Source organism: Sarcophilus harrisii, chromosome 5 (assembly GCF_902635505.1).
Source record: "Sarcophilus harrisii chromosome 5, mSarHar1.11, whole genome shotgun sequence".
Lineage (NCBI taxonomy): Eukaryota > Metazoa > Chordata > Mammalia > Dasyuromorphia > Dasyuridae > Sarcophilus > Sarcophilus harrisii.
The window spans coordinates 9651451-9678502 of NC_045430.1; the positions used below are offsets into that span (position 1 = coordinate 9651451).

Here is a 27052-nt window from a genome sequence, read left to right on the forward strand (position 1 = left end):
CATCAAGCAGAAAATGGGGGTGGGGGGTAGACACTGTTATTTGAGTGGAAGACAACCGACGGATGACGCAAGGGTTGGATTGGTCTTTACCAAATAGTAAAACTCCAAGTAGCTTTTATTATGGACTCACCCTTTGTTGGGCACATTTCTAGGCAGGGAGTGTACAAGACAAAAGATGAAATAGTCCCTGCTCTCAAGGAATTTACATTGTATTTTTGCCAGGTGAGGTGCTAGGTAGGGGGTGTACAGTTACAGAAATGACACAGTAAAGAGTTCCGATGTCTTGATGGTTAATAGCGAATAGTCATCGAGTAATGAACATAGGTAAAACAGCAGAGGGGAAGCATTGAATTGTAAATTCAAAGACAGAGACTAGATATCTCTTTTTACCAGGGTAATAAATTGAAGCCAAATGTTAAGGCGCTTAGCTGTTAACTAAGAGTTAGGGGGATAGATACCCTCCAGTTTATTATGAAAGGGGAAAGATTTCCAGGAGAACAGGAGGGAAGAAAGGACACCAGACTCACAGGATAAAGAGAAGTGAAGGAGATTACAATCTGTTCTGGTGAAATGAGCCCCCAGTGGTGAGATCTCAAATCTATTGACTGACAATGGATTCTTAGTCATCTGGAGCAGGCTTTTTGTAAATAAGAACAACAAGCAGGAAGGAGATTAGTTGGGGGCTAAGGGGAACTCTGGCTCCCTGAAACAGGCAATCTGTGGGGCCTCTCTCTTCTGTAGTACCTAAAGAGGAAGGAAAGAAACTTAACTAAAATATAGAGTTTACTGAGCCTCAGAGCAGCTTACTGTGGGAAAGAGAAGTTCTCTTTCTCCTCCTCTTCCTCCTCTTCCTCCTTCTCCTCTAGACCAGCATGGCCTTCAGATTTCTTGGTCTCATCCTTCTCCCGTGGACCCTTCAGGTAGGAGGTGAGTGTCTTGCTTTGTCTTTCTGCCTTCTCCTGTTCTATCACATCATCCAGCTCCCTTACCCCCTTCCTCCCTTTCTGGGGCTTTGTTCACCTTAAGATCATGGGATTCATTCAGAAGGCTTCTCTTCTAACCCCTTCGCTGAGAAGCCTGAGAACTAGGAAAGTTCTTATCCAAGATCACATAGACAGTGACATTGAAAGTGGGGAACCCGGTCTCTCTGATTATCAGACACAGGAGATTGTATGATCTAGCACAAGGAACCCTGAGTGTCCTTAAATAACTCAGTCAGACCCAAGTTTCAGGAAACACCAACCCAGCTTCAGGGAGCCAGAGTTTCTCTGGGACATGTCGGTGAGACGATTGGGGTTAAGTGACCAGGGTCACACAGCTAAGAAGTGTTAAGTGTCCGAGGATGGATTTGAACTCTTCTGACTTCAGAGCTGGTGCCATCTGATGCCATCACTATGCCATCTAGCTACTCCTTCTTTTGCTAGGAATATGATTTTTAACTCTCATTACTCAGAACGGACATGTTTCCCATCAACACTTTCTTGAGGCTGTCCTGGGGCAGATGATAACAGAGCTTGGAACTTCTGGCTCTGCTCTCCTCCACTGGCTCCCAGCCCATCCTTTCCTGTAAATAAAAGCACCCTGGCATTTCCCCCATTGCATCAAATTAATGCAATGGGGAAAATGCTTCTTGCTCCAAACCATGGTCAGAGAGAAGCCCTTAAGGGTCCTGGATTCTCAGAAGTGACTCCAGGATCAGAGACCGAAGCTTAAGGACTAGGTTTTGTCTTGCCCGTGTCCTTGCGGTCTGTATCCAGATATCTGCCAGAACAGGATACACAACCTGGTCACTGTTTGATATCTCCCCACCCAGCCTAGCCTGCAAACTCATTTTGACTTTTTCTGGTGTCAGCTTTCCCCTGCTCATCCCTACCTCCTGACTTTATATGTCACCTTCTTCTTCTTCTTTTTTTTTTTTTTAAAGTTGGTGTTCTTTTTCAAAATTTTGTACCCAACTCTTGTGACCCTTTGGTGGGACAAACAATTCCTAGTAACTATTTTCTTTTCTTTTCTTTTTGTGAGATAATTTTAAGGTTAAGTGACTTGCTCAGGGTCACAGAGTTATTAATTGTCAAGTATCTGAGGCTAAATTTGAACTCAGATCCTCCTGACTCCAGAGCTGCCAGCGCTCTATCCATTGCACCATCCAGCTGTTGCAAGTAAACATTTTCAAGAATTTGAGTTGATTCAAGATGTGTGTGTGTGTGTGTGTGTGTGTAGATACACATAGTGTGTATTCTTCCTTTCTTTGACAAGTTCAGATGAAAGCAAGGTTCAAGAGTCAGCCACTCCCCCACCACTTCTTGTTGGTATGGATTTCTGTGTCGACACCTGGATTATGTGAAGTAATTTCCTCCATTCTTTCTCTTCCTTCCTGTTCCTTCACATCTGTCTTTTAAGACCATTAGAAAATAACAGAAGATAGGATGATGAAAACAGTTTGTCCTTATTTGGTCCCTTATGATTGCTCTCTCATATTTATTTTTTTTTTATATATTTCTCTTGATCCCTATATTGATACTTCAAAGTTTCTATACAACTCTGTTCTTTTTATCAGGGAGGCTTGGAAGTTCTCTGTGTCATCAAAGATCCACTTATTCCCTTGTAGGATTTTCCTCAGTTTTGTAGAGTAAGTTATTCTTGGTCATCAGCCTATAATATTATTTTCTGGAATATCATGTTCCAAGCTCTCTCTATTCCTTTATACTGGTGGCTGTTAAATCACATTACATAGCACTTTGTACAAAACCAAGATGTTCAAATCACATTAAAATTTTTTTTCTTGTTATTAATCAATTAATAGTAACAACAGCTAATGTTTATATAGTATTTACTATGTGCTAAGCACTGACAAATTATTATCTCATTCAAACTCCATCCTGAAAAATAGGTGCCCTTATCATTCCCATTTTGGAGTTGAGGAAAACAGATTAAGTGACTTGCTCAGGGTCACACAGCTGTTACACATCTAAGGCTGGATTTGAACTCAGGTCTTCCTCACCCCAGCCTGACAATTATCAACAAGCAAATATTTCAATTCACATAAAAACAAGAAAGAAACTTGCATAAGAAATTGTGAATTTATTAATTTCCATTCAACAAGCATTTATTAAGTATTTGCTGTGCTAGGTACTGTGCTTGACTCTGGGAATGCAAGTTCAACAAAAAGGAAACCAGCCCTGCCCTCAAGGAGCTTACACTCTATGGGAAGGAGATAGAAAGTGGTCTCTATGTGTTTTTACTAACTAGTCTGTTATCTCTGAGTCCTACCTTCCCAAGCCCCCTCAATGCTAGGGGAGTCTCTGAACTGATTTCCCTCCATTACCCCATCGATAACTTGTTTATTCATAACTATTTGCAGATAGGCTCCTTCACTGGACTGGGAGCTTCTCAAGGGCAGGGACTGACATTTGCTTTTCTTTGTATCTACTGGTACACAGTAGGCCCTTAATATACGCTTGTTGACACAGAGAAGGAATGCAAAGTGAATAATATACCTAAGTCCTTTACTAGATTTCTTCTCTGGAAAAAGAGAGTTGGATAAAATAGACTGGGAGCTCCCAACATCTCAATCTCACTATTCTCATCTGTAAAATGGGAACAATAATCTTTGTGGTGCCGACTCCACAGAGCTGGTCCCAGGAAGTTTTGCCAGCCCTAAGTCAAGGGAACAAATATTTATTAAGCTCTTATTGTATGCCAGGCCCTGTGCTAAATGGCATCTTAATTATAGTGGTTAGAATTAGGGCCCTTCTATCATGTATTCCTCTGTCTCGTTCTTTTGGTGTGTTTCTTATCTTAATAGGAGCAGTTGATTTTCTTTCTTTTCATCAATAGTATTTTATTTTTCCAATTACACGTAAAGATAGTTTCCGACATTCATTTTTGTAAGACTTTGTGTTCCAATTTTTTCTCCCTCCCTCCCTTACCACCTCCCTCCCCAAGACAGCAAGCAATCTGATATAGGTTATACACGTACAATCATTTTAAACATATTTCCATATTAGTCCCGTGAAAGAAAAAATCAGAACAAAAGAGGAAAAACCTCGAGAAAGAAAAATCAAACAAACAAACAAAAAGTGAAAATTCTTTGCTTCGATCCACATCCAGTCTCCATAGTTCTCTCTCTGGATGCAGATGCATTTTCTGTCCCAGTCTATTGGAATTGTCCGGAATTGCTGCTTTGCTGAGAAGAGCCAAGTCCATTACGGTTGATCATCACATAATCTTGCTGTTACTGTGTACAATGTTCTCTTGGTTCTGCTCGCTTCACTCAGCATCAGTTCATGTAAGTCTCCCCAGGTTTTTCTGAAATCCTCCTGCTGCTCATTTCTTATAAAACAACAATATTCCATTACATTCATATATCATAACTTATTCAGCCATTCCCCAACTGATGGGCAGCCATTCAATTTCCAGCTCCTGGCCACTACAAAAAGGGGCTACTACAAACATGTTTTCCCCTTTTTTATGATCTCTTTGGGATACAGACCCAATAGAGACACTTCTGGATCACAGAATATGCACAGTTTGATAGCCCTTTGGGCATAGTTTGGGCTGGATAAGTTCACAACAGTTGGCTTTCTTTACCATCACTCTCCAACCTTCCCCTCATCTTTCTTTCTCTTCACCCACTGGTTCCTTCCCTGCTGCTTACAGACAACTCAGCCCAGCCTCGTCCTTAAAGACCCTTCCCTCCTCAGAGGCTTCTCTCCTTCCCTAACTCCTAGAAAGAGGTATCACCTTGTGCTTCCCCTCCCACACGCCTCTCCACCCCTGGCAGTCTGCCTTCCGATCCTGCTCCTTTCTGAGGCTACTCACAGGTGCTTATCTGCCCTTCAAATTCTCCTTTCTCCAGCCTCATTCTCCTCAACCTCTGTCTCAGTGGGCTGACTGACCACTCTCTCTTCCTGGACATTCTCTTCTCCCTGAGTTGGATTTTTGTTTGTTTGTTTGTTTGAGACTTCTCTCTACTGGTTGTCCTCCTTCCTGTCAGCCCACTTCTTGACCCTTTTTGCAGGATCAGCTTCCTTCTCCTCCCATCTGAGTGATAGTCAGCATAGCACATGGATATGACTAATATCATGATTTCTTTAATGTCATTCCAAGAGTGAGGGGCTGGGATTGGGGGGATGGTGGAGTTAGGCTGACTTGCCTGTTACATGCTGCCTCCATTAGGCTGACCTGCCTTCCTTTTGGGTGGGTACAGTACACTGGCTCTGAATTCACAAGAGCTGGATTCAAATTTTACCCCCAAAGTTTACTCCCTGTAAGGTCATTTAACTTCCCTGAACTTGTTTCTTCCCATAAAATGAAAGAACTGGACTTGATGGGCTCTAAGGTCCCTGCCAGCTTCAGATTTGGGCACTGATGATTCCCAGCTCTGAGCTTTAGTCCCGGGTGCTTGCAGAGATCCCACAGTCTTCTCAAATTCAACATGTCCACGACATTATTTCACGCCCTCCTTTCAAACTCTCCTACTTCTGTCCAGGGCTCCATCACCTTCCTGTCACTTGTTTAGAAGCTTTGGATTTATCCTTCATTCTACCCTCTCCATTATCTTTCATAACTAATCATCATTCACAATGAGAATGTTTAAATGGAAGTCATATTGACATCCGGAGCTCCTCTGCATGTATGGTGCGAGATGTTAGTCTCTACCTAAGTTTCTGCCAAGCTGTTTTCTACTTTGCTCAGCTTTTTGGATCAAATAGGGCCCGGCCCCAAGGGCTTATTCATTTTGAGCATCCAGAGATATGCACACGTGGCTCCCCCAGTAGAATGGAAGCTTCTCAAGGGCAGGGATTGCTACATTTTTGTCTTTGTAATCACGGAGTGATGCCGGACACTCAGTGAGAGCTTTGTCCATTTCTGTTTATCGATCAGTAGCCTGAAAGTCAGAAGTTTGGAGTCTGGATTTTCCCCTAATAATTCTGTAACTTTGGCCAAGCCTTTCCCTCTTTCTGGTCCTCAGCTTCCTTATCTGTAATCTGTTCTAGCTCTCAAGGATTTCTAGTCAATCAATCGGTCTGATTTCATCAAGATATTGGGAGGAGACAGCTTTGGAGGGAGTGACGACCAAGGAGGGAGCTGAGGACTCACAGAGATTAAGCTTCAGGGTAGGAGATTCATCAGTTGCTTCTAGCTCCATCAATGTGAGCCTCTAACTGCACAGAGGAGGAAACTGAGGCACGAGGGAAAAAGTCATTTGTTGCCAGCTCCAGGGCTAGAAAGGCATGGAGCCAGGATTTGGAAACAGGATTTGAACACAGGTGAGATCACAGATTTAGAGCAGAAAAGCAACTCAGAAGTCATTGAGTCAAAATCAGTGAAGTTTGGACAAGAAACCAAGGTCCAGAAAGTCAACTGGCTGGATCTTGGTCCATTTGACCAGGAAGTGGCAAAGCTGGGCCTATAAGCCTGTAAGCACTCCTCGGAGTGCTGTGCTTCTAGTATTCTAATCTCTCAGTACTTCAGATCCCTAGTACTCTACTGCTCTAGTACCTTCATATTCAAGAACCTCAATACTCTAGTACCCCAATACCTCAGTACTCCAGTATTCTAGTTCTAGAATCTTAGTACTCTAGTCCCAGTACCCTAATGCTTTACTGCCCCAGTACCCCAGTAATCCTTAGCTCCATATTCTTATATCCTACTACCACAGTATCTCAATACTCTAGTACCCTAGTACTTTAGTACTTTATCCCCCCAGTAGCCCCATACTCCAATATCCTGCAACCTTAGTACCCCAGTACCCCAGTACTCTAGTAGCCCTCCTCCAGGTAAGTCTTTGGGAAACCAAACAGTGGCCAGCTCCAGCCACCCAGCCCCCTTCCCAGGCACAGCCCCCATATGGCAGCATCTTAAGTGAAGAACTTTTTTTAAAAAATGATTTAGGGCCTGACTTCCCGAGATTGGCTGTCAGTATTGATGGAATCCATCAGATAACATCCCATCCCTTGACATTTCGGAGCTCTTTCCGATGCATCAAAGCGCCAAGGTCATTTCTGCCCCAGCATTCCAAGCAGCAGGAGCCCTGAGCCCAGATCATGAATTTACATGCTTCTGACCTGGTGGCCTTAAAATAATGACTTCAGGAAGGATCTGGGGACGGCAGAAGCCTAATTTTTTTTATAGATTTCCCCCAAATCTTAAAGAGCAGATTAATTACAGTGGCTGATCTCATCCACTTCCACAGGACATCTCAGGGTCTTGGGAGCGGGGTGGGGAGGGGACATGGGAGGGGGTCAGCTCCCAGGAAGGTAAGTTGCAGTTTCTTTGCCAAGGCAGGATGAGCAGGGGGCTGGGCCAAGTCCCAAAGAGACCTGCTGTTCTATCTGCTGGTGAGCAAACCTCACATTTCCCCTCATTCTCTAGGAGGGACTTCATGAAAAGAAATCTGGAGCGTCCTATAAGTTAGAGTTCATTTCACAGGTTCAAATGATCCTATTGCAAGAGATGGAAAGGACTTCAAAGGTCCTACAGTCTAATCCCCTTATTTTACAAGTGGGGACACTGAGGCCCATAGAGATTGCCCAAAGTGGTGCTGCTAGCCCCATAGGACCAAGGGATTTAGAATTAGAAGGGACTTTGAAGTCAGTTAATAAAGGCCTTAATTTTATAGATAAGGAAACTTTTTAATACATTTTTATTTAAATGGTACAATTCATTATTTATTATCTAAAATTTTTATTTAAAAAGTTTATTTAAACATTTTAAATTTGTTTATTTTTATAGATGAGGCTCCATTTCACTAATTACTTTTACCTGTTTTAAAAACATTTTTGCTGATGTATTTTGTTTTTATATCACTACGTCTCACTGTATCCTCCTCTTCTCAGAGATTAGTTCCTTATAACAAAGAATAAAAAAGGGTGGGGATAGAGGGTGGGGGGAAATTATTCAACCGAATTAACCAATATATTGAAAGTCTAACATCTTATACAGTGCCCTCCATCCCTGCCAAGAAATAGGAAGAGATGTCTTCTCATAAGACCAGGTTTGGTCATTATAATTCCACTTTTGAATTTTTCGGTGGGAGTCCTTTTGGTTTAAATTGTAGACCTCATATACTTCCTAGCTGCATGATGCTGGGCAAGCTCCTTCACCCTATTTGCCTCAGTTTCCACATCTGTAAAATGAGCTGGAGAAGGAAATAACAAACCCCTCCAGAGTTTGCCTGCCACGAAAACTCCGTGGACGGTATTGACTTTGTTATGGTCCACGGGGTCACGAAGAATTGGACGAACAACAAAATCTGCCGTATTCATTATTTCATTGTCTCTGCCGACCCAATTGTGTATCCGTTCATGGAGATCTTTCTGCATTTCTCTGTGTTCTTCTTGCTCACCAATTCTTACAATCCGATCCATTACAATTATGTAGCACAAGCTTATTCCTCAATCACTGGCCACCCACTTCATTTCCAATTCTCTGTTCCCACAAAAACAGAACTGTGACAAATCTGGTGATATGCACAGAGCCTTTCTTTTCATCATCCATCTCCAGAGGGTATATGTCAGAGTGAAATTTTGGAGTCCAAGGGTGTGAACATTTTGGTCACTTTCCTAGCATAATTCTACATTGCTTTCCAGAACGGTCGGGCCCACCCACAGCTTCACCAACAATGCATCCGTCTGTCCATCTTTCCACGGCCCTTCCAATAACTACTATTCTTCTTTTAAATCATCTCTGTCTGTTTTTGGGGTCTGAGATTCACCTTAAAGTTATCTTGATTTGTATTTTTCTTTCCTAGTGATTTGGAGCAATTTTTTCATATGGTCATTAATATCTAGTAGGTCTTGTTCATGTTCTCTGACCATTTATGTATTGGGAAATGGCTTTTTGTTTCATACACGGCAAGTCGCTGTTAGTAATAGTATTGATTAGGATGGCAGGTGTTAAGAGGATGGAGCTTAGGTCTGATTGCTAATGCACATCAGCTGGGTAACTCTGAGCAAAACTTTGAACCCTTTTGCAGTGGTCCTCAAACTTGTTCTCAATATCTTTATCCTATTAAAAATGATGGAGGATCTATCCAGAGTTTTTGTTTATGTGGTTCATAGTTATAGATATTGATCACATTAAAAATAAAAACTAATTATGAATTTGTAGACTCTCTGAAAGGATTTCAGAGATTCCCAGGATGCTCTGGACCAGACTTGGAGAATCACTGCTTTTATGTCTTGGGTGGTAAAGACAGAAGGTTCATTGGTGAAAGGAGTTTTCACGCTAAGAGAGCCTCATCCCAGTGAATTCTGGGCCAAACCTGGGAAAGATGAGAAAATGTACTCAGTTGTGGGAAGACAGAACATCAAAATCTGCCCTGAAGTAGCTTCTGTGGAAGTCGGGGACACCACAAGCTCCCAAGGAAGGCTCTGTAAAGTAAGGTCAAGATTGAGAGAGAACTAACTAATAGGGGGATTCAAATAGTCAATCAGCAAACATTCATCAATTACTTACTATGCGCTAGCTAGACCTACTATGTACTATTGTTAAATGCTAGGTATACAAAAATAAACTACCACCAGGGAGCTTATCTTCTATCATGTACACACATACAATGTATTCATATACAAATGTAACAATGTATATACACACAAATGTAACATGTATAAAGATATACAAAGATACAAAAGGGATAAATAGTACGTAACTACCCACATATAGAAACAACTATAAATACACATACAGAAATATATACACATATTTAAATAGGAATATATAAAAACTGTGTGTGTGTGTGTGTGTGTGTGTGTGTGTGTGTGTACGCGCAGATATCGATATAGATGTAGGCAGTTAGATGGCACAGGGGATAGAAGGCTGGCCCTACAGTCAGGATAACCTGAATTAAACTTCAGCCTTAGACACTTATTAGCTGTATGACCCTGGGCTTGTGACTTAACCCTATTTCCCTCAGTTTCCTCATCTGTAAAAATGATAGCTCATTTCTAAATGAAATTTAGAAATTTCCTTTTTTTTATTTAGAAATTTCTAAAAAGGAAATGGCAAACCAATCTAATATCTTTGCCAAGAAAATGCCAAATGGGGCCATGAAAAATCAGTTATTACTGAACAATAACGCCACGTCCCACGCACGTGTATACAATTGGCAAAGAGGAGTTGCCATCTGCCTCGATGAAGAGTCTGAGTGCGCCAGGAGCTCCCCACACCATTGGGGCCATCATTGTTGATCTTTCTTGTGTTGTTCACCGTGGTGTGGGGAACTTCCAGTGTGCAGTCTCACTTCGGTAGGACAGATCGGCAATCCCTCTGCAGCTGTGCTCTTGGGTCTGCAGCAGATAGCTAGGAGAAGGGACCTCTCTGCCCCCCACAATTAGTGCAGAGACGGAGTTCCAGAAGCCCCCAGGTCCTTTTAGACTCCAGTTCCTCCATCATGGTTCTTTCCTTCTCTCCCCCCCAACAGGAAATCAGATCCTGAGACAGCTTGGTGACCCGATCCAGGTGGTCTTAGCCCCCTTTGAGCCTTTTGGCCTTAAGTTGACTTGTGAGTTCACCTACCGCTACACTCAGGCCTTAAAAAATTACACTTGCAGCTACCATTATGTTGACCTCAAGGGCAAGCAGAGCCCTTCTTTCTTGGTCAAATGCAATCAGGCCCCTGGGGTCGAGAACGTCACCCAGACCGACAAGTGCCCATTCACCCTGAAAAATCTGCACGATGCTTCGGCCACAGGCACCTACTACTGCCAAGTGAAGTTGCAAAATTCCCACCAAATAAAGGCGAACGGGGTCTTTATCCTGGTCCGAGGTAAGTCATCTTGGTTGGGCTAAAGTTTCCCCTGGGGTGGAGAGTGGAGGTGAGAGTACCAGCAGATTCAGGACAGAGGGAGGGACAGGCCTCATTCAGTCCATCCCTCTCCCTTTATAGAGAGGGTAAACTGAGACTGAGCTAGGACTCAAACCCAGGGTCTATGGCTGCAAACCTAGACCTTCAGATCAGGGCACAAGGAGGATGCCCTATGAACTTGAAGCTGCCAAAGAAATCGTGGCTGTGATGATTTTGCTTTTCTCCCTTAACCCTTATCTCTCCAAAAGCTCCAAAGAACCGAGTTCAAATCCTACTTCCCAGCTGGGTGACAGGTCATTAAATGGCCTCCTTTCTCCTCCATAGAATGGGATTCATAGCCAGCAGCTCCGTCCTTGGAGGACTACTGAGGGTCTCCAAGGAGACCCAGGGTAAAGGTCTCCCCAGATTGCCGAGTCAGCTGCCCCTTTGTAAAGTGTACCTGCGACTTCACCTGGCGACTCTTGTGAGCAGGGCAGCCTTCCCGAGTCACAGTGCGCCTGCTGACCTGCCTGGCTCACCCAGCTGGAGTCAGGAACAGAACTTGAACTCGGGTCTTTCACTCACTAAGAGACTGATACCTTTACCAACAAAAATAAGCTTCACAGGAAACCTTGACCATGGAAGGCTTTCATGGAGAAGACAGGAGGCAGCCCTCTAGAAATGTCCAGTTAGCCCAGGACAGTCCGGACAACATCCAGCCCACTCTGTGTTGATGGATGAGGCCTCAGGGAGGACAAGCCATTGGCCCAGGGTCAACTCCATGTCTCCTAATTCCAAGTCTCTTTCTGCCGCCCACCTGGGCTCTGGCAGCCAAAACTTTGGACAAATTATTTATTTAGACTCTCCCAGGTCTCCTTCAGGCTCCGATCAGGGATCTAGATTTCTTCCCATAATATGGAGCCAACAGACAGCCCCCTACACCCCCTTGGGCCGCTTGTGAAAGAAGCTTGTGGCTCATGGGCTTCCACTGCTCAGCCCTGCCTCCTGCTCCTCATATCCTTTCAGATGCTGGATATATAGAGCCCCCAAAGGGGCACAAGAAGCTCCTCCTCCTCCTCTTCACCAGCCTCCTGGCAGTGCTGAGCATCCTGGGAACGGGCCTGTTGCTCTGGAAGGCAAAGGTATGTCCTGGCCCCACGGAGCTGAAGGCCGGGGGTAACTTGTGTCATCCTTGCTCCCTCTCCGTGCCAAGGGCACAACTGGAGATCCAAGTCCTGGATGAGTCTGGGCTTGGCCAGAAGGCTCAGGGCTACTTTCCCCCCAGCTCCTAGACCCTTGGCCTGCTCCCCATGGCCCGGAAGGGGGAGGGTTGGGAGAGAGCCCGTCTGCTCCTCCTCAGTTCTCCAAGTTTGCAGCTATTAGAGCCAAATGGTGGTCCTTTCCTCATGATCTTAGAACAGGGAATGTCAGAGCTGGGAGGGAGCTTAGAATAGGGGATGTCAGAGATGAGAGGAGGCTTAGAACAGGGGATGTCAGGCCTGGGAGGGAGCTTAGAACAGGGAATATCAGAGCTGGGAGGGAGCTTAGAATAGGGGATGTCAGAGATGAGAGGAGGCTTAGAACAGGGGATGTCAGGCCTGGGAGGGAGCTTAGAACAGGGATGGTCAGAGCTGGGAAGGAGCTTAGAATAGGGGATGTCAGAGATGAGAGGAGGCTTAGAACAGGGGATGTCAGGCCTGGGAGGGAGCTTAGAACAGGGATGGTCAGAGCTGGGAAGGAGCTTAGAACAGGGGATGTCAGAGATGGGAGGAGGCCTATAATAGGGGATATCAGGGCTGGGAGGGGCATTAGAACAGGGGATGTCTTATACTCTTCCAAGAGATGAATAAATACTAGAAATAATCTCCTCACACTTGAGACTCCCAAAGGGAGCTCCAGGCCTTATGTCTAGATTGTATCTGCTCCAGGTCCAAGCACAGAACTCTGACCGTACATGGGATATTCATAACAAGTTTGTCCACTTGTCATGCTCTCTAAACCACATTCCATACCCAGCCCCAGGCTTTACAGGCCATCCTTCCTGCCTGGAATTCCATTCCCCCGTCCTCATTCCCCCGTCCCAGAATCCCGAGCTCCCTTCAGGTCCCAGCTCTGGAGCCAGCTGATGTTCTGTGTTCTCCCAAGGCCCGTTCTGCCTCTTCCAGGAACGATGTATCTCCAATCCTGGGATTACTTTGAGTATATTCTGCCTTTGTTTTTCCATGCATTTGCTGCTGTTCCCAATGGGATGTCCCATTTTTATCCTTGTAACCCCAGCACATGCTCAGTGTCCGGCTTCCAGTGGATGCTTAATTACTACTTGAAGGACCAAATGCAGGAATGGATGACTGGGTCTCGGTGGGTCTTGCTGGCCGCACAGACCCCCCCCCCCCTTCCTCCCCCGACACCCTGCCAGGCTCGGTTGGAACTAGTGACCTTTGGGAAATGGGAAGGCTCCCTGGGACTCATCAGTGTCTCCTTTGGGCCCCACAGAGCCAGAGGAAGTCTGTCAAGAAAATGCCAAATCAGGAAGGCATAGACTCAGAGAAGAACTCAGCAGACCCCAAGCTCGAACACTCGGGATCGTTATACATTGTGAGTCCTTCATTGCTCTTCTGGGTGTGACTCAGCCTCCTTTCAGGCAGGCCCGGTGAGAAACTGATCCAAAAGCTTTGGAACAGGAGCCAGAGGACATGGGGGTCCGGCTTATGGGAGGGTCAAGATGGTCCCCTAAAGATGGACCCGGGAATCTCTTCTGTTTCCTCACTTAGCAGCTGTAGATGCCATTACATAGCCACTGCTGAACAGAAAGAGGCAAGGGGAAGGACGCTGGACCGGGAGGCAGGAGAGCTTGGAACAGGGAAGGTCAGAGCTGGGAGGGAGCTTAGAACAGGGGATGTCAGAGCTGGGAGGAAGCTTACAACAGAAGATCTGAGAGGGATTTGACAACAGAGAATGTCAAAGCTGGGAGGGGGCTCAGAACAGGAGATGTCAGGGCTGGGAGGGCCTTAGAACAGGGGATGTCAGAGCTGGGAGGGGGCTTAGAATGGGGGATGTCAGAGATAGGAGAGGCCTTGGGGATCATGGGGCTCTGCCATATATTCCTCATGTGGCCTCTGGTCTCATTCCCAGTAGAATCCATAATTTGTGGTTCCCAAGCTAATGATAACAGGTGTCATTTATCCAGTACTTGCAGATTTATGAAGCCTTTGAGGTCATATGCCATAGTGGTTAGATCTCTAGGCTCCGAGTCAAGAAGCCTGAGTTCAATTCCTGCCTCAGGCACATCCAGTGTGGGCTCTTTCAAACCCAGACAAATTCTCCCTGGCCTGGGAGGGGGTCCATGCCTGTGTAGGACTGATGGTAAAGCCTGAGACACTTAAAGAAGACCTGCTGGCCTGTCATCTCCTGGAAGGCAGGCCCCAGCCCAGCCTAATACCTGGCACATAGTAGGTGCTTAATAAATGTTTATCGACTATTAATTAACTAACAATCTAAACTAAGTGTCCTCATTCCCCTAGTGCAGAGCCCAGAAATCTTACTAAATTAATAAATGTTCGTGTTGGCTTCCATTTCTAAGGAAGTGTGATGACCATGGATCGGTGCAGTGACCCTGCTCAGAGTGGCACAGCCATCACACAGCAGAGCCAAGTCCAGCAGGTCCGAGGCAAGATTTGAACCCAGGCTCTTTGATAATGTGTCCCTAGTGGGTAAACCAGGGCAATATCTGCTTTGGTGACAAGAACGTGGGGTATTTCTCACTCACCTTGTGCATTTATTTGAACTTTAGGTCTTTCTTAACCAGGGTTCTAGTTCCAGAGCTCATTCTGTTCAAGGTCCTTATTTTAAAGAAAAGAACACTGAGGGTCAGAGAGGTTAAGTCATTTAATATTTTAGAGACAGGCATAGGATGGAGCTCAGCCAATTACCCCCAACCTAAGTCCATCTTAGCCACTCATGACTTAGTGACTCTGGGCAAGTCACTCTTAACCTCCTGAGTTGGTCTGAAACTCACCCTCCAGAGGGGTCATTGCCCCAGAGGCCCTTGCAACTGCCCCGATCGCCTTTGCCCATAAGAAAATGGCGGGGTAGCTTGAGAGAAGGAGAGAGGAGAGGACCCTCAGGCTGCTCTTAGTCCCAGATATTCTCCCCCAGCTCTCAGGTCAACTGAAGCCAGAGCCGGTCCTTGTCCATGGTCCTGGAGTCTCTCAAGCTCCAGGCTACTGCCCATCAGCGCCCCGGGGCACTGTGGGTCTCAGAGATAGGGAGAGCTCTGTTCAGTCATTTCCTGGGAGAGAAAAGACCCACGTCCTGCCCACCATCAACCCAATCCAGGCGGCTTGACATTTTCTTCATAAAAATTCAGGTCAAAACCTGAATAAAAATGCAGGTCCCAGAGGTTGCCCCCACTCTCGATGCCTTCTCTCCAAGCTGTTAATTGGTCCCCTGCGCAGCAGGTCATTAGCAGCTTCTCTGGCCACCAGGGCCCGAGGATGAGCGCTGGCCCCTGCCTCCTGAGAAACTCAGAACACGGAGGGATGCCGCCCAGCGCCAAGGAAGGTGGACAAACCCGGGAGGGGCAGGAGCTTCAGGCGGCACAGATTCAGGACGGCCTAGATCGACAGTCTCTCCTCTTAGTTTTACAAAGGAGAAAACTGAGACCCAAGAAAAGGGTCTTGACATGAGGCAGGATTCAGGCGTCTTCAGACTCCCAATGGCTCAATAGTCATCAATTCCGTTTCCCAGGGGCTCATACAGCTCATGGAGTATAAATGCCCTGGGAGTGTGGTATTGACCCATGTTATAGAGGGACAGACTGAGGCTCGGTGAGGCACCTGGCTAGGGGAGAAGGTCAGTGGGTTTTGAGCCCAGGACCATGGCATGATACTGCCCTTGATTCAACCTGAAGTTTGTGGTAGGAAGAGGTGTCCTTCCTCCCTTTGGGCTTCAATCCCCTGCTCACCTGGGGATTCTGGCTCTTGCCGCCTCTGCTCCCAGGGTGCTGGGGGAAACCTTAGAGTTTGTGAGCATTGTCTTTCCCTGCTGCCACCTTCCTTAGTACCCCCCAGACAAGAGGTCCCTCTCCCTGTGACTTATGCCTTGGGTGCTGCCCTCTTTGTGTCACTTGGAGTTGATGCTGCCTTCCCTTAAGCTCGCTCCCAGAGTGTCCTGGAGAGAAGGCTGACATTGTGCTGGTCTTTTTCATTCCCTTTTTGGTTCAGACCCCACACCCTATTCTGCCTCTTCCCGGTTCCTGTTTGTCTGGACTAGCTACCTGGTCCTGCAGGGGCCTTTCCCCTCTCCCCTCCTTCTTTCCCTCCTCCTCCTTTTCTTCCCCTTCTTTTCCTCCCTTTCCCCTTCCCCTTCCTGTTCTCCTCTTCCTCCTCTTTCTCCTCCCTCTTATTCCCCTCCTTTTCCTCCCTTTTCCCCTTCCTGTTCTCCTCTTCCTCCTCCTCTCCCTCCTCCCTCTTATTCCCCTCCTTTTCCTGCTCCTCCCCTTCCTGTTCTCCTCTTCCTCCTGCTGCCCCTCTTTCCCTTCTCTTCCTCCCTCTCCCCTTCCTGCCCTCCTCCTCTTCCTCTCCCCCCCCCCAGATTCTTCCTGCCTGTTACCAAAGAAACCACATCCTTGGCAACCCGCTCTCCTCTCTGTGACTGAAGTACAGGGAGAAGTTCCCATCTCTCCCTCCATCCCAAACCATTCACTGGGCCCAGGATGGCGTCAGTGACCGTGGCCGGAGACTTCTGGTCCAAGAGCTGTCCCGAGCTCCCGGTTCCAAGGGCTTCTGGGAAGCCATGAGTCCTTGACGATGGTGGGGGCTGCCTCGGCTGGTGGAGAAGTCACTGGGGTTTCGGTCAAGGACCTAACATCAGGTTCCTGCCCTGCCACCGAGTGACTGTGTGGCCTTGGGCCAGTGGAGCGCCCGATCTGGTGTTCTGCTCCCTCTTCTGTACAAAAGGACAAATGAGCTCTAAGCTCCCTTCTGGCTCCGGGGTACATCTGGGACCCCCACACCATTGAGCAGAGCAGGATTGCCTTCCCCCAAGGATGCCAATGTGCCAAGGGGCGGGGGAGAAGGGCATTAGTGGTGATCCCTGGCTGCCTGCTCGGGGGAGCTCAGCCCCTGGAAATGAATGTATGTCTTCAGCTGGTGGTCTCGAACGATCTGTGTCCCGCCACCTGCCGCAGAATGACCGCCAGAGCGGGAGGCCACGAGCCGCCGATCAGCAGGGCAGTTATTACCGTGATTATCACTGCCTTCTCAGACGAGCCAGGCCCGTAGGGGTCCCAGAGGGCAGCGGGGAGACATGAGGAGGGTGTTAATAGACTGCCCACTCTAAGCCGAGCGGACTTATATGTCAGAAGCAACAGCAGAGTTCTTCAAGGCTATGGGACTGGAACGGAAGCCGGGCTGGTCACTGAGCCAGAGGGATGACCCAGAGATGGGGAGGCTTAGCCATGTCCTCCCGGGTGACCACTGATGAAGCTGTTGTGGATGACCTGTGTATCATACAAGATGAGATGGATGGTGACTTGCATGAGTGGAGGGACTGTCCCAAGGAAGAGTCTGTGGCTACCGTTGATTCATGGGATACCTTGACCAACAAATTCACCAGAGTACACAGAGCATTGGACTTGGAATCAAAAAGATTCATCTTCCCAAGTTCAAATCCAGCCTGATGCTTCCTGGCCGTGTGACCTGGAGCCAATCACTTCACTGTGTTTATCTCAGTTTCCTCATCTGTAGAATGAGTTGGAGAAGGGAATGGCCCACCATTCCAGTGGTTTCTTTACTAAGAAAATCCTAAATGGGGAGGAAGGGTTACAAAGAGTCAGACTGAACAACAGCAAAACAGCATTAATCAGAACTCTCTTAAATGAGCACCCTGGGGCAACACCCTGATTGCCCCATCCTAGTTATAGTCCTGGGAATTAGCATCTTCTGGCTTGTACATATTCCTCAATCAAAAAAGATGCTCCAAGTTCAAGGTACTGTGGGTCTGCTATATCTTCCAAACTTACCTCTCAAGCCTCACCAATGCAGGTCCTGTTAGCACCCAAGGAGGAGACAAACTTTGTTTAAAATAGTCATGTATGAATTAGTATACTAGGAAAACGAGCAATTTCTCCCACCATTAGTGGGAAGAATGGACACAGGGAGGGAACCTGCTCAGAGGGACACATTCCTAGGGGGAATTCTGGCCATGTGCTATCTCTGGCTCCTCCTCTGGGGAGGTAAATGCTGTGATTATCCCCATTTTTCTGTCGGGGATTCAAATTCAAATTAAATGAGTTGCCGAGCATTATAACATGGTAAAGCATCCAAGGCAGGATTTGAACCCGGCTTCCTGACAGCACATTCTCTCTGGATCTCCGTTTCCTTCCCTGTCAAAGCACAGCGTAGAGTGGGTGATGTCCAGTCTCTCCCAGATTGACATCCTACGGTCCCAAGAGCTGTTTGGCTGTCAGTGAAGAATGGCTTGAAGCAAGACGAGGCAGGGGCTGGAGATGAGAGTCTTGGGTGGGGTTTTCCAGTCTGGACACAAGGCCCTGGCAACGGGCCACTCCAAAGGGACATCATTCCCTACTTCCCTACTGCCTGGGCAGGGACGAGATCCGAGACAAGCAGCCCTGCCCCTGGACATGCAGATGCGGGAGGAAGCTTTGGGTCTCACTCCCCCCCCCCCTTGTTTGTCCCCCGCAGGCTCTTCAGCCCCACTCGTCAGAGGTCTACGATAGCCTTCAGCTGGATATCAGCATCCCTTCTGCTGAGAGGAGCCCGCCCATTCAGGTACCGTCTTTGCATGAAGCTGATCACTACAGTACTGGAGTGGGGGGTGGGCTAGGGGTTGAGAGGAAGGGGGCAGCAGGTGCTGCCATTAATCCTGAGGAGGCACTAGTCTTTACTGAGCCTCCACCCAAAGTGCCTAAAGAGCTGGTCTAGACTGCTGGACTGGTGATTCTAAAGCGTCCCTCTCACTTAAATTTGATATTTTGTGTGACCTTGGGCAAACCACTTAACTTCTCTCTGCCTCAGTTTTCTCATCTGCAAAATGGGGATAATAGCACTGACCTCCCAGGAGTGTTGTATCAAATGAGATTAAAACAACACCTGATATATAGTAATTAATAAATGCTTTCCCCCATCCCCCATCATTTATATTTAAGAACTACTTTTTTTTTTTTTTTTTTTGCTGAGGCAATTGGGGTGAAGTGACTTGCCCGGGGTCACACAGGTGGGAAGTATTCAAGTGTCTGAGATTTGAACTCAGGTCCTCCTGACTCCAGGGCTGGTGCTCTATCCACTGCGCCACCCAACTGCCCCCATAACTCTTTAAATGAACTTTATTGCCCAATCATAGCACGAGGTGAATAGGGAGAAAACCCTGGGGTCCCAAGGGCCATTTAGCTGCCAGTGAGGACGGGTTCGGAGGCAGGAAATTGACGGGTGGTTATAACCTCTTCTAAGGAGACTGGGGGTGGGGAGGGGGATTGTGGGCCCCATTTTCACAGGGTGCTCCCCCTGGGGTCGCCGGCCGGAGGGGCCGCCCTGCGCGTGGGCGGGGGGGCCCGGAAAATCAAAGTGGTCCGCGGCCCCGGGGCCGTCCGTTTGGGCCGCCGCCGGGGAGGGGGCGCTGGGGCTGGGGGGGGAAGGAGGGGCAGGAAGGGGGAGGAGGGGGGAAGGGAGGGGGGAGGGAGGCTCAAAGAGAATGGACAGTTTGATCCCGCTTGGGGCTGGAGCCCCTTTCAAAAAGCCAGCCTCGGGGTCGGCCCGGCTTCGGGCCTTAGTTCCAGAAGGGTCCCCTCTCCCCAAGTAGCTTCCCCTTTTCTAGGACAGGGAATGTCAGGGCTGGGAGGGGCTTAGAACAGGGGATGTCAGAGCCGGGGGGGCTTGAACAGGGGATGTCAGGCTGGGAGGGCTGGGGGGGTGCGGGGCTGGGGAGGGGCTTGCAGGGAGGGAGTGGGGAGGGGGCTTGAACGGGGATGGCAGGCTGGGAGGGGGCTTAGAACAGGGGATGGCAGAGCTGGGAGGACCTGTGCAGCTCACTTACTCTGTTCTCCACTTAGCAAGAGCCCCCCTCCCCACTTCAAGCAAGCACCCAGCCCACTGCGCACAGGGCTAGGCTCCAAATCCAGATCTCTGGGCTCATGTCACTTGGCTTTGGATTCTCAAAGCCTGACTGGGCCATTTCCATGGCTGCCTCACAGCCATGCCCATCTAGACTGGAAGATCCACCAGGGCAGGGCCCGGGTCTTATCCCAGTGTTGTATGTCCCTCAGTGTCTTCCAGCCTGGGCTTCAAAGACATTAGAGTCAAGTCTTGCCCTCAGGGCCTTTATTACGTTAGATATCAATCCACCTTTGAAGGAATAGTCATTAAGAAAAGTCTCTTAGAAGGAGAGGCCATTTTCTGATGGGAAATCCAAGAGGTCTGGAGGATGCCCTTTGGGGCATATCTAGTCCAACTCCCTCATTTCAAGGATGAGACAACTGGCACTCAGAGAGTTTGAGTGATTGCAAAAAGCCACACAAATGGGATCAGAGCCTGCAGCTGGGACTGTGCACTATCCTCTGTAAGATGGGAGTCCCTTTGGTGGAGGGTCAAGTTCTGAACTAAAGATGGGAACAGTTTGGGATATGTTGGGCTTACCCAGGTGGAGATGTCCATCACAGGAACAGTGTTTAGAATCAGAACCCTAGTTCCTCTGATCTTGGAGTCAGGAGAATCTGGGTTCTAATCTGGCTTCAGACAATTACTAGTTGTGTGATCCTAGACAAGTCCCTTAACTTATTTGCCTCGATTTCCTCCTCTGTAAAATGGGGATAAAATCAGGGTGGTTGTGAAGTTCAATGGAGATCATATTTGTTAGGCACTTAGCATAGGACCCGGCATGTAATAGGGATGTTAGCTAGGATTACTGGGGTTTTGTTGTTGTTTTTTTGCTGAGGCAATTGGGATTAAATGACTTGCCCAGGGTCACTCAACTAGGAAATATCAAGTTTCTAAGGTGGGATTTGAACTCAGGTCCTCCAGACTTCAGGGCCTGTGCTCTATCCATTGTGCCACTTAGCTGCCCCTAGCTATGATTATTGTTACAGATGAGGAAACTGAAACCCCAGGGAGACTCAGTCCCTTGCTCAGCATTACCCCTGATTCCAAAGCTGGCAGTTTCCTCCCTAATTCCCTTCAGTTAATTGTAGCCTCTACCCACCACCCTCTGCTCCAATTTCAAAACCTCCTAAAATCACTTCTTAGGAAACCCATATTTCAGCAGATTTCAACAGTCACGGCTTCCTAAAGTCATGCCATTTAATATCTCTCTTATTTTTCTTGTCATTGTCGTCACTGCTTATTTTGAAGAGACAGTACCAAGAGGGAGCAGAAGAGCTTAACATCATCTATGAAAATTTCTAAAGACAGTTTCATCGTGGCTTCCTTCTCCTTTTCCCCACACTTGAGGAAATAGCACCGGGTGGGTGCTCTGGGACTCGTCGATGCCGCCATATTGGGGATGGGATATGAACTGACCTGCCCCCCGCCCCACCCTGGACAGCTCCATACCTCCTGTCATCTGAGCATCGAGTTCTCTCTGAGGTGGATCCCCCTCTTCCTGCTGCTTTCCCCTTCTCAGCCTCCCCACCCCACGGGGGAATTCCCCACCTTCTCCCACTCTGAGCTCCCCCTCATCTCCATCTCACTATCTTGTGCTACTATTTCTTACACACAGAATACGCTACCTCCCACCTCCTACAGAGGAGTCAGGAGCTCTGATTTCTGAGTTCTCTCTTACTTATGGTGTGACTGTGAGCAAATCACCTAAGCTCTCTGGGACCCGCCAGCCTGATCTGCAGAATCTGCAGGGATGACGACCCCACAAACGACCTCTTTGTTTTGAGAGGCAGCCCATGGAACGGTTCAAGAAGGGTGGGAGTCCCACGCTTCGGATGCTGACCATGAGCAGTTCATTTAAATTAATCTCTCTAAGCTCGTCTCTAACAAGAGATCTTTGGACTAGCCAGCAGCTGGGTTTCCCTTTGACCCTAAATCTATTTTCCTATAACCAATGAGATAATGAATACAAAAGTACCATGTCAACATTAATAACACTAATCCATCTGTCGAGAATCACAGAGATGGGTAATGTTGTTCGTAAAAGAATCATAAATTTGATTCTTTTCATTGGGAACCGTGATGTCCAGAAGGTTGTGCCCAAGGGTGTCATGGGAGTAGCAGATTTTGAAAAAGGTTGGAGAAAATCTCCTAAAAGACAAGCTACTGGCTTGAAGAAGACACATGAGTGGGAGCACTGAGATTAATTAACTGAGAAGAAATGGTAAGAAAATTTCTGCTGCGTCCTAGTGCCGGGAAGCAGCTAGGTGGTACAGTAGCTAGAACATTGAGCCTCCAAGACCTGAGTTCAAATCCAGTCTCAGAAGCTAATTCTGTGATCCTTTATAAGTTATTTAAGCCTCCTCGCCTCAGTTTCCTCATCTGTAAAATGAGCTGGAGAAGGAAATGGCAAACCACCCCAGTATCTTTGTCAAGAAAATGGAGTCACAGAGAGTCAGACTGAGAATGACTGAGGGACAATAACCCGAGTGCCAGCTTTTCGTTGAACCTGGATGTGAGCGACAGCCTGTGTGGTTCATCGATCACCCAGTTCCTGGGCTGAGCAGCGTTGATGAGCCTACGGTTCGATACTGGATTTAGTTCTCCAGAGTGACAGCGAGTTTCCATGGCACTCCTTGGTGAGTGACTGATGGATCCCCTGCCTGCTGAGTTGGTGATATAATATGATTAATCAGACGCTGAGATTAGTGCTCTCTGGGAGACAAACATGGGGGCAACAGAAATTTGGAAATGGGCACCAAGAGCATGCACTCTCTGATTGAATTCCCCCGTTATTGTTAAGTTATTCTGTTCCATTAAATGCTTTTGCTCTAAATTCATTGTTATCTGGTCTGGTCTTCTACAAGAAGCACCAGTGGGGGCTCAGGAACTCTGATTTTGAATTGACGGGTACCCGACTAGTACCGTGATGTCAAGTGTAGTTGAGAAGAGGGTATCCTCTGGGGACCCTGTGGCTACATTATCGCCAGCACCTTTTTGCATGATCTCAGCTGCGCTATTGTAATCTCCCGTCTCCCACTGATAACAGCACTTCTCTCTAATGATGCTTCAGGAAGATTTTGTGGAGGGAAGGTTCATGCTTTAGATAAATACAGGATTAGGAGACCTCTGAGGTCGCTTCCCACTCTGTGTTTTATGATCTCCCTTCTTACGGCTCTGTTGGGGGCCGGCGAGGGGTAGATTCCCATTAATCAAACCAAAATCCTTTCTCTCTGCTTCAAGAAGTTCCAAAGCTTCTCATTTTTCTCCTTCTGCCTTCATGGTCCTGTCCGCTCCCTCTCCTTAGTCATACCCGCTCATCCCACGGTCCCACACATATCACCGACAGCTATCTCCTTCCCATTAAAAATCTCGTCCACTGTATTTTCTGGTATGGATTGCAGGGAGAAGTCCATATCTACGGAAATATCCACAGCGGCATTTTTGTAGTAGAAGCAAAGTGGGCGCCCGTCCATTTTGAAAAGCCAGGATATTTCACTAGGAGAAAAATATGATTATGGAATATGGAATGATGGGTACCAAAAAAAACAAAACAAAACAAAACCTTGGGAAGACTTGTTTGAGCAGATACAGAGCAAAACAACAAAAAAACAGGAAAAGAACACATAATAATGACCACCGTGATGCAAAAGAAAACAAAAAAGTGTAACAGAAAAAGTATAAAAGAAAAGAAAAAAGAAAAAACTGTAAAAAACAAAAAAAAAAGTGGTAACAGAATTCAAAACGAGGCCGTGATCAATCTGGACTCCAGAGGATTGATGACAAAGCACTCTTCCATCTTCTTCATGGTACAGGAGGAAGTCCACTGGGCTTTTGAGTCAGAGGAAGGAGCTGGTTTCAAATCTTGTCTTTTTTCGCTGACTTCCTCTGTGACTTGGTTTCCTCATTTGTCAGATGAAAGGGAAGGACAACTAGATGGTGTTTGAGAGCTCTTCTAAATCTACCATCCTCCGGGATTTAGCCTGGCTGGGCTTCTGTAAAGCCCAAGTTTGCATTAGGTGGTCCCTGAGGTCCTTCCTTTCAGCTACAAATCAACAATGACCTTGAGCCAGATTGCCTCCGGCTCAGCTCTAAATCTAGGATCCCGTGAGCCCAATCTCTTGGCCCTGCTACTGCTCAGCAGCTGTGGTCCCTGGGAGCTGCCCTAGAGCTGGGGTTGGAGGGGAAGGGGTGAGATCAGGGCTGCCCAGGGCTTGGCTCGGCCAAGAGTGACCGGAATGCCCCCTCGGGTCAGCAGGTGGCGCCATGGGGCCTTGTCCCGGCCTCCAGGGCTGGCCCAACGGTTGGGTTTCTTGCCCCCATGTTCCCCAACAAGGAAAAGCTTCCTCCCCCTTCCCATGGGACCACGTCTAAGAGCCATAGCAAGGTCCAAGAGACCTCTCTGGCTGTGTCACTCAAGCTGGAAGGAGCCCGAGCCCCCATGCCATCCAAAGCCTGGTTCTCCGGTGGGAGGAAAGACATGGGGGGACCCAGGCCCACGAGTAGCGAGGGAGGATTTAACTCGGTTCCCCCTGGTTGCAAATATCACCCTGTCTCGTGAATGAGGGAAGAGAAGGCGCTTGTTTGAGCTCACGTTTCTAGCTGGAGCGGAGCCTTTCTTGGTTCCTGGGGCCCAGATACTGGGCCGGGCTTCCAGCTCTGCCCAGGGCCTCAGCTTCGGGGGGCTGGCCCTACACCAATCCCACCTGCCACAAACCCCAGCTAATAAAAGTTAGTCGTCTCTCAGACAAACACCAACATGGCACCGGGGGGTCCCCTCACACCCAGCCACTGCGGGAGGGGAAAGGTCAAGGCTAAGGGTCTGGAAGGGCCGGGTTAATTGGCAGCGGCAGCAGGGGAGGCGGCCTGCCCCTGAAGAGGCAGGCAGGGGAATGAACGAGGCCGGGCAGCGGCGTGAGCAGCCGGCAGGTGCTGTTGGGCTGGGGAAAGGCAGGCCACCAGCTGGGAGGGGAGGGCACAGTGGTGGCAGGATGGGACATCAGCAGCCAGGACAAGTCGTGCAATTTAGAGTGGATCTCCCCAGGATCTATAGGGCTGCGATTGGAAGGGATGGCAAGGCCAGGGAGGAAGAAGTCAAGGAACGATCACAGTGTCTGGCTAGGTACCATACCCACGTTATTAGCCAATAATGGGGTGTCAGTGGTTTGGGGAGACAGAGACCAGGATACGGTGGGTGGTCTCTCAGAGTATCCAGGCCTGAAAAGTTCTTCCTTCACCTCTCCCGTGATAGGCCTCTCCACACTTGGCTGATTCTTGACTTCAGCCCTGACCCAAAAACTTCCCAGCTTGTAGAGCTTGTGGACCCCTGGCAAAGCCTTCAAAGAGCCTCCCTCCACTTAGCTGACTCAACACGCTGCCCAGAAAGGTGCCCGCCTGCACCTGGACAAGTGCTCCTCCCTCCAGAAAAGGTTTATTCTGGACCATCCTTGGCTGCCTAGAATACTCATGCTTCCTTTCTGCTTGACCAGGCAAAGCCCAGAGATTTGCCCGGGTCCCATGGTAACTCAGGGGCCCAGCTGTCACTCTCAAAGTCCCTGGGGGCCATTCTCCCCATGGCACCGAGGCGCCTCGAGAGAAAGGCGACCAAGGCCGAGGAGTCCCGAGAGCACTCAGCCATAAGCAGGAGCACTTAGTAGCAACAGCTGTATACAGTAGTGAGGGTTGGGGGCAGGAGTGAGGAAGGTACCAAGTCGGTTCTCGGTCCAGCTCGTCCAGTCACTAACTGAGGAGAGGCAAGTTTCCTGCCCTGGACTAAAGCTGTTTCCTCTCAGGTAAAATTAGAGGGTTGGTCTAGAAAGTCACCAGCATCCATTTGAATTCTGCCATTCCTTGTTCTAAGCTCCTCCCATCTCTGATCTTCCCTGTTCTAAGGCCCCTCCTAGGTCTGGTATTCTCTGTTCTAAGCTCTCCCAGCTCTGCCATCTCCTGTTCTAAGGCCCATTCCAGCTCCGACATTTCCAGTTCTAAATCCCCTCCCAGCTCTGAACCTCCCTGTTCTAAGCTTCCTTCTCAGCTCTTATTGTTAGGAAGGTCTTCTTCTTTCTCTTGATTTAGTGATCTTTGCAACATTTTAGTCTCTTTTTTTAAATAACAGTTTAGTAACAATTTAGTGTCTTTGTAACCTACACAATTGTTAACTCAAGAAATGACTTCATTTAAAACTTTCAACTTCCAGCTACAAATCCCTAGATCATCAAAGGGGCCTCAGACACTGAGTAGCTCAGAAGGAAAAGCGGCTTGGGGGAGTGAATTCAGCCCCTTGGATGCTTCTCCGGGAGGCTTCGGTGCTCAGCATGACCCGGGGCTGGCCTGGAGAGACCGGCCATCAAATATTTATTATGCTCAGCAATGGCCAAGTGCTATGGTCTGGGCAAGGCGGAATTACTAAATGGCAGAAGTGGGGGAGGCCTTAGAACAGGAAATGTCAAAGCTGGAGGAGGAATCCTAGAATAGGGGATATCGGGGCTGGGAAGGACTTTAGAACAGGGGATGTCAGAGCTGGGAGGGATCTTGAAACAGGGAAGGTCAGGACTGGGAGGGATCGTAGAAAAGGGAACATCAGAGGTAGGATGGGCTTTAAAATGGGATAGTAGAACTAGGAGAGGCCTTCGAACAATGAATATCAGGGATGGAAGGGGCCTTAGAACAGGGGATATCAGATCTGGGAGAGAGTTTAGCTCACAGGTGATGAAAGAGACCCTAGACCACGGAATATTAGAGCTCAGAAGGGCCCTTTGAACACATTAGGACCACCAAAGCTTCAGTGCTGCCTCTGGTTATACCTTGGTGATTTTGGGTAAGCCTCCTGACCCTCAATTTTCTCCTTCCTAAATGAGGAGTTTACACCAAATGGCCTCTGCTGCCCCTCCCCACTCTAGATCATGTTTCCAAATCACCTTCCTTCTCTGTGCCTCAGTTTCCCAGTCTGACTGAACTAGCAGACTCCATCATGCCTCTGTCCTTAGGCTGGGGCTCAAAGCGCATCACCCAGGAGAAGCTGTTTGGATGAAGGGGTGCAGAACGCTTCCTTAGTTGGTGGGTGTTTCCCGTGTTTGCAGAACCAAGGTAGGAGCCTCCAAGAGTGCCCATGATGCCCGGCAGGCTCCTGTCAGCAGCTGTTCCCCAGCGCTGG

The 27052-nt window shown here is 48.1% G+C and overlaps 1 protein-coding gene across 2 annotated transcripts; it reads left to right on the forward strand.

The window, feature by feature from the left end:
• The first annotated feature begins 522 nt into the window (after nucleotides 1-522).
• On the forward strand, nucleotides 523-22735 carry NFAM1 (NFAT activating protein with ITAM motif 1). Of its 2 annotated transcripts, none has more exons than XM_031938192.1 (6): nucleotides 523-927; nucleotides 10427-10771; nucleotides 11816-11931; nucleotides 13283-13384; nucleotides 18493-18579; nucleotides 21157-22735. In XM_031938192.1, the coding sequence occupies exons 1-6, from the start codon at nucleotides 873-875 to the stop codon at nucleotides 21202-21204; spliced, it is 753 nt and encodes a 250-aa protein (XP_031794052.1). In that variant the 5' UTR covers nucleotides 523-872; the 3' UTR covers nucleotides 21205-22735. The 2 variants fall into 2 exon arrangements, with proteins under 2 accessions (XP_031794052.1, XP_031794051.1); XM_031938191.1 differs by having other exon boundaries at nucleotides 658-927; nucleotides 21151-22735.
• Nucleotides 22736-27052: the final 4317 nt, after the last annotated feature.

Excerpts from the sequence above, each read along its gene's own strand:
- NFAM1 (XM_031938191.1), top strand. The coding sequence starts at position 873 with ATGGCCTTCAGATTTCTTGGTCTCATCCTTCTCCCGTGGACCCTTCAG. Across the intron at positions 928-10,426 it reads GTGGACCCTTCAGGTAGGAG|GAAATCAGATCCTGAGACAG; the intron begins GTGAGTGTCTTG and ends CCCCCCCAACAG. Across the intron at positions 18,580-21,150 it reads AGAGGAGCCCGCCCATTCAG|AGACAGTACCAAGAGGGAGC; the intron begins GTACCGTCTTTG and ends CTTATTTTGAAG.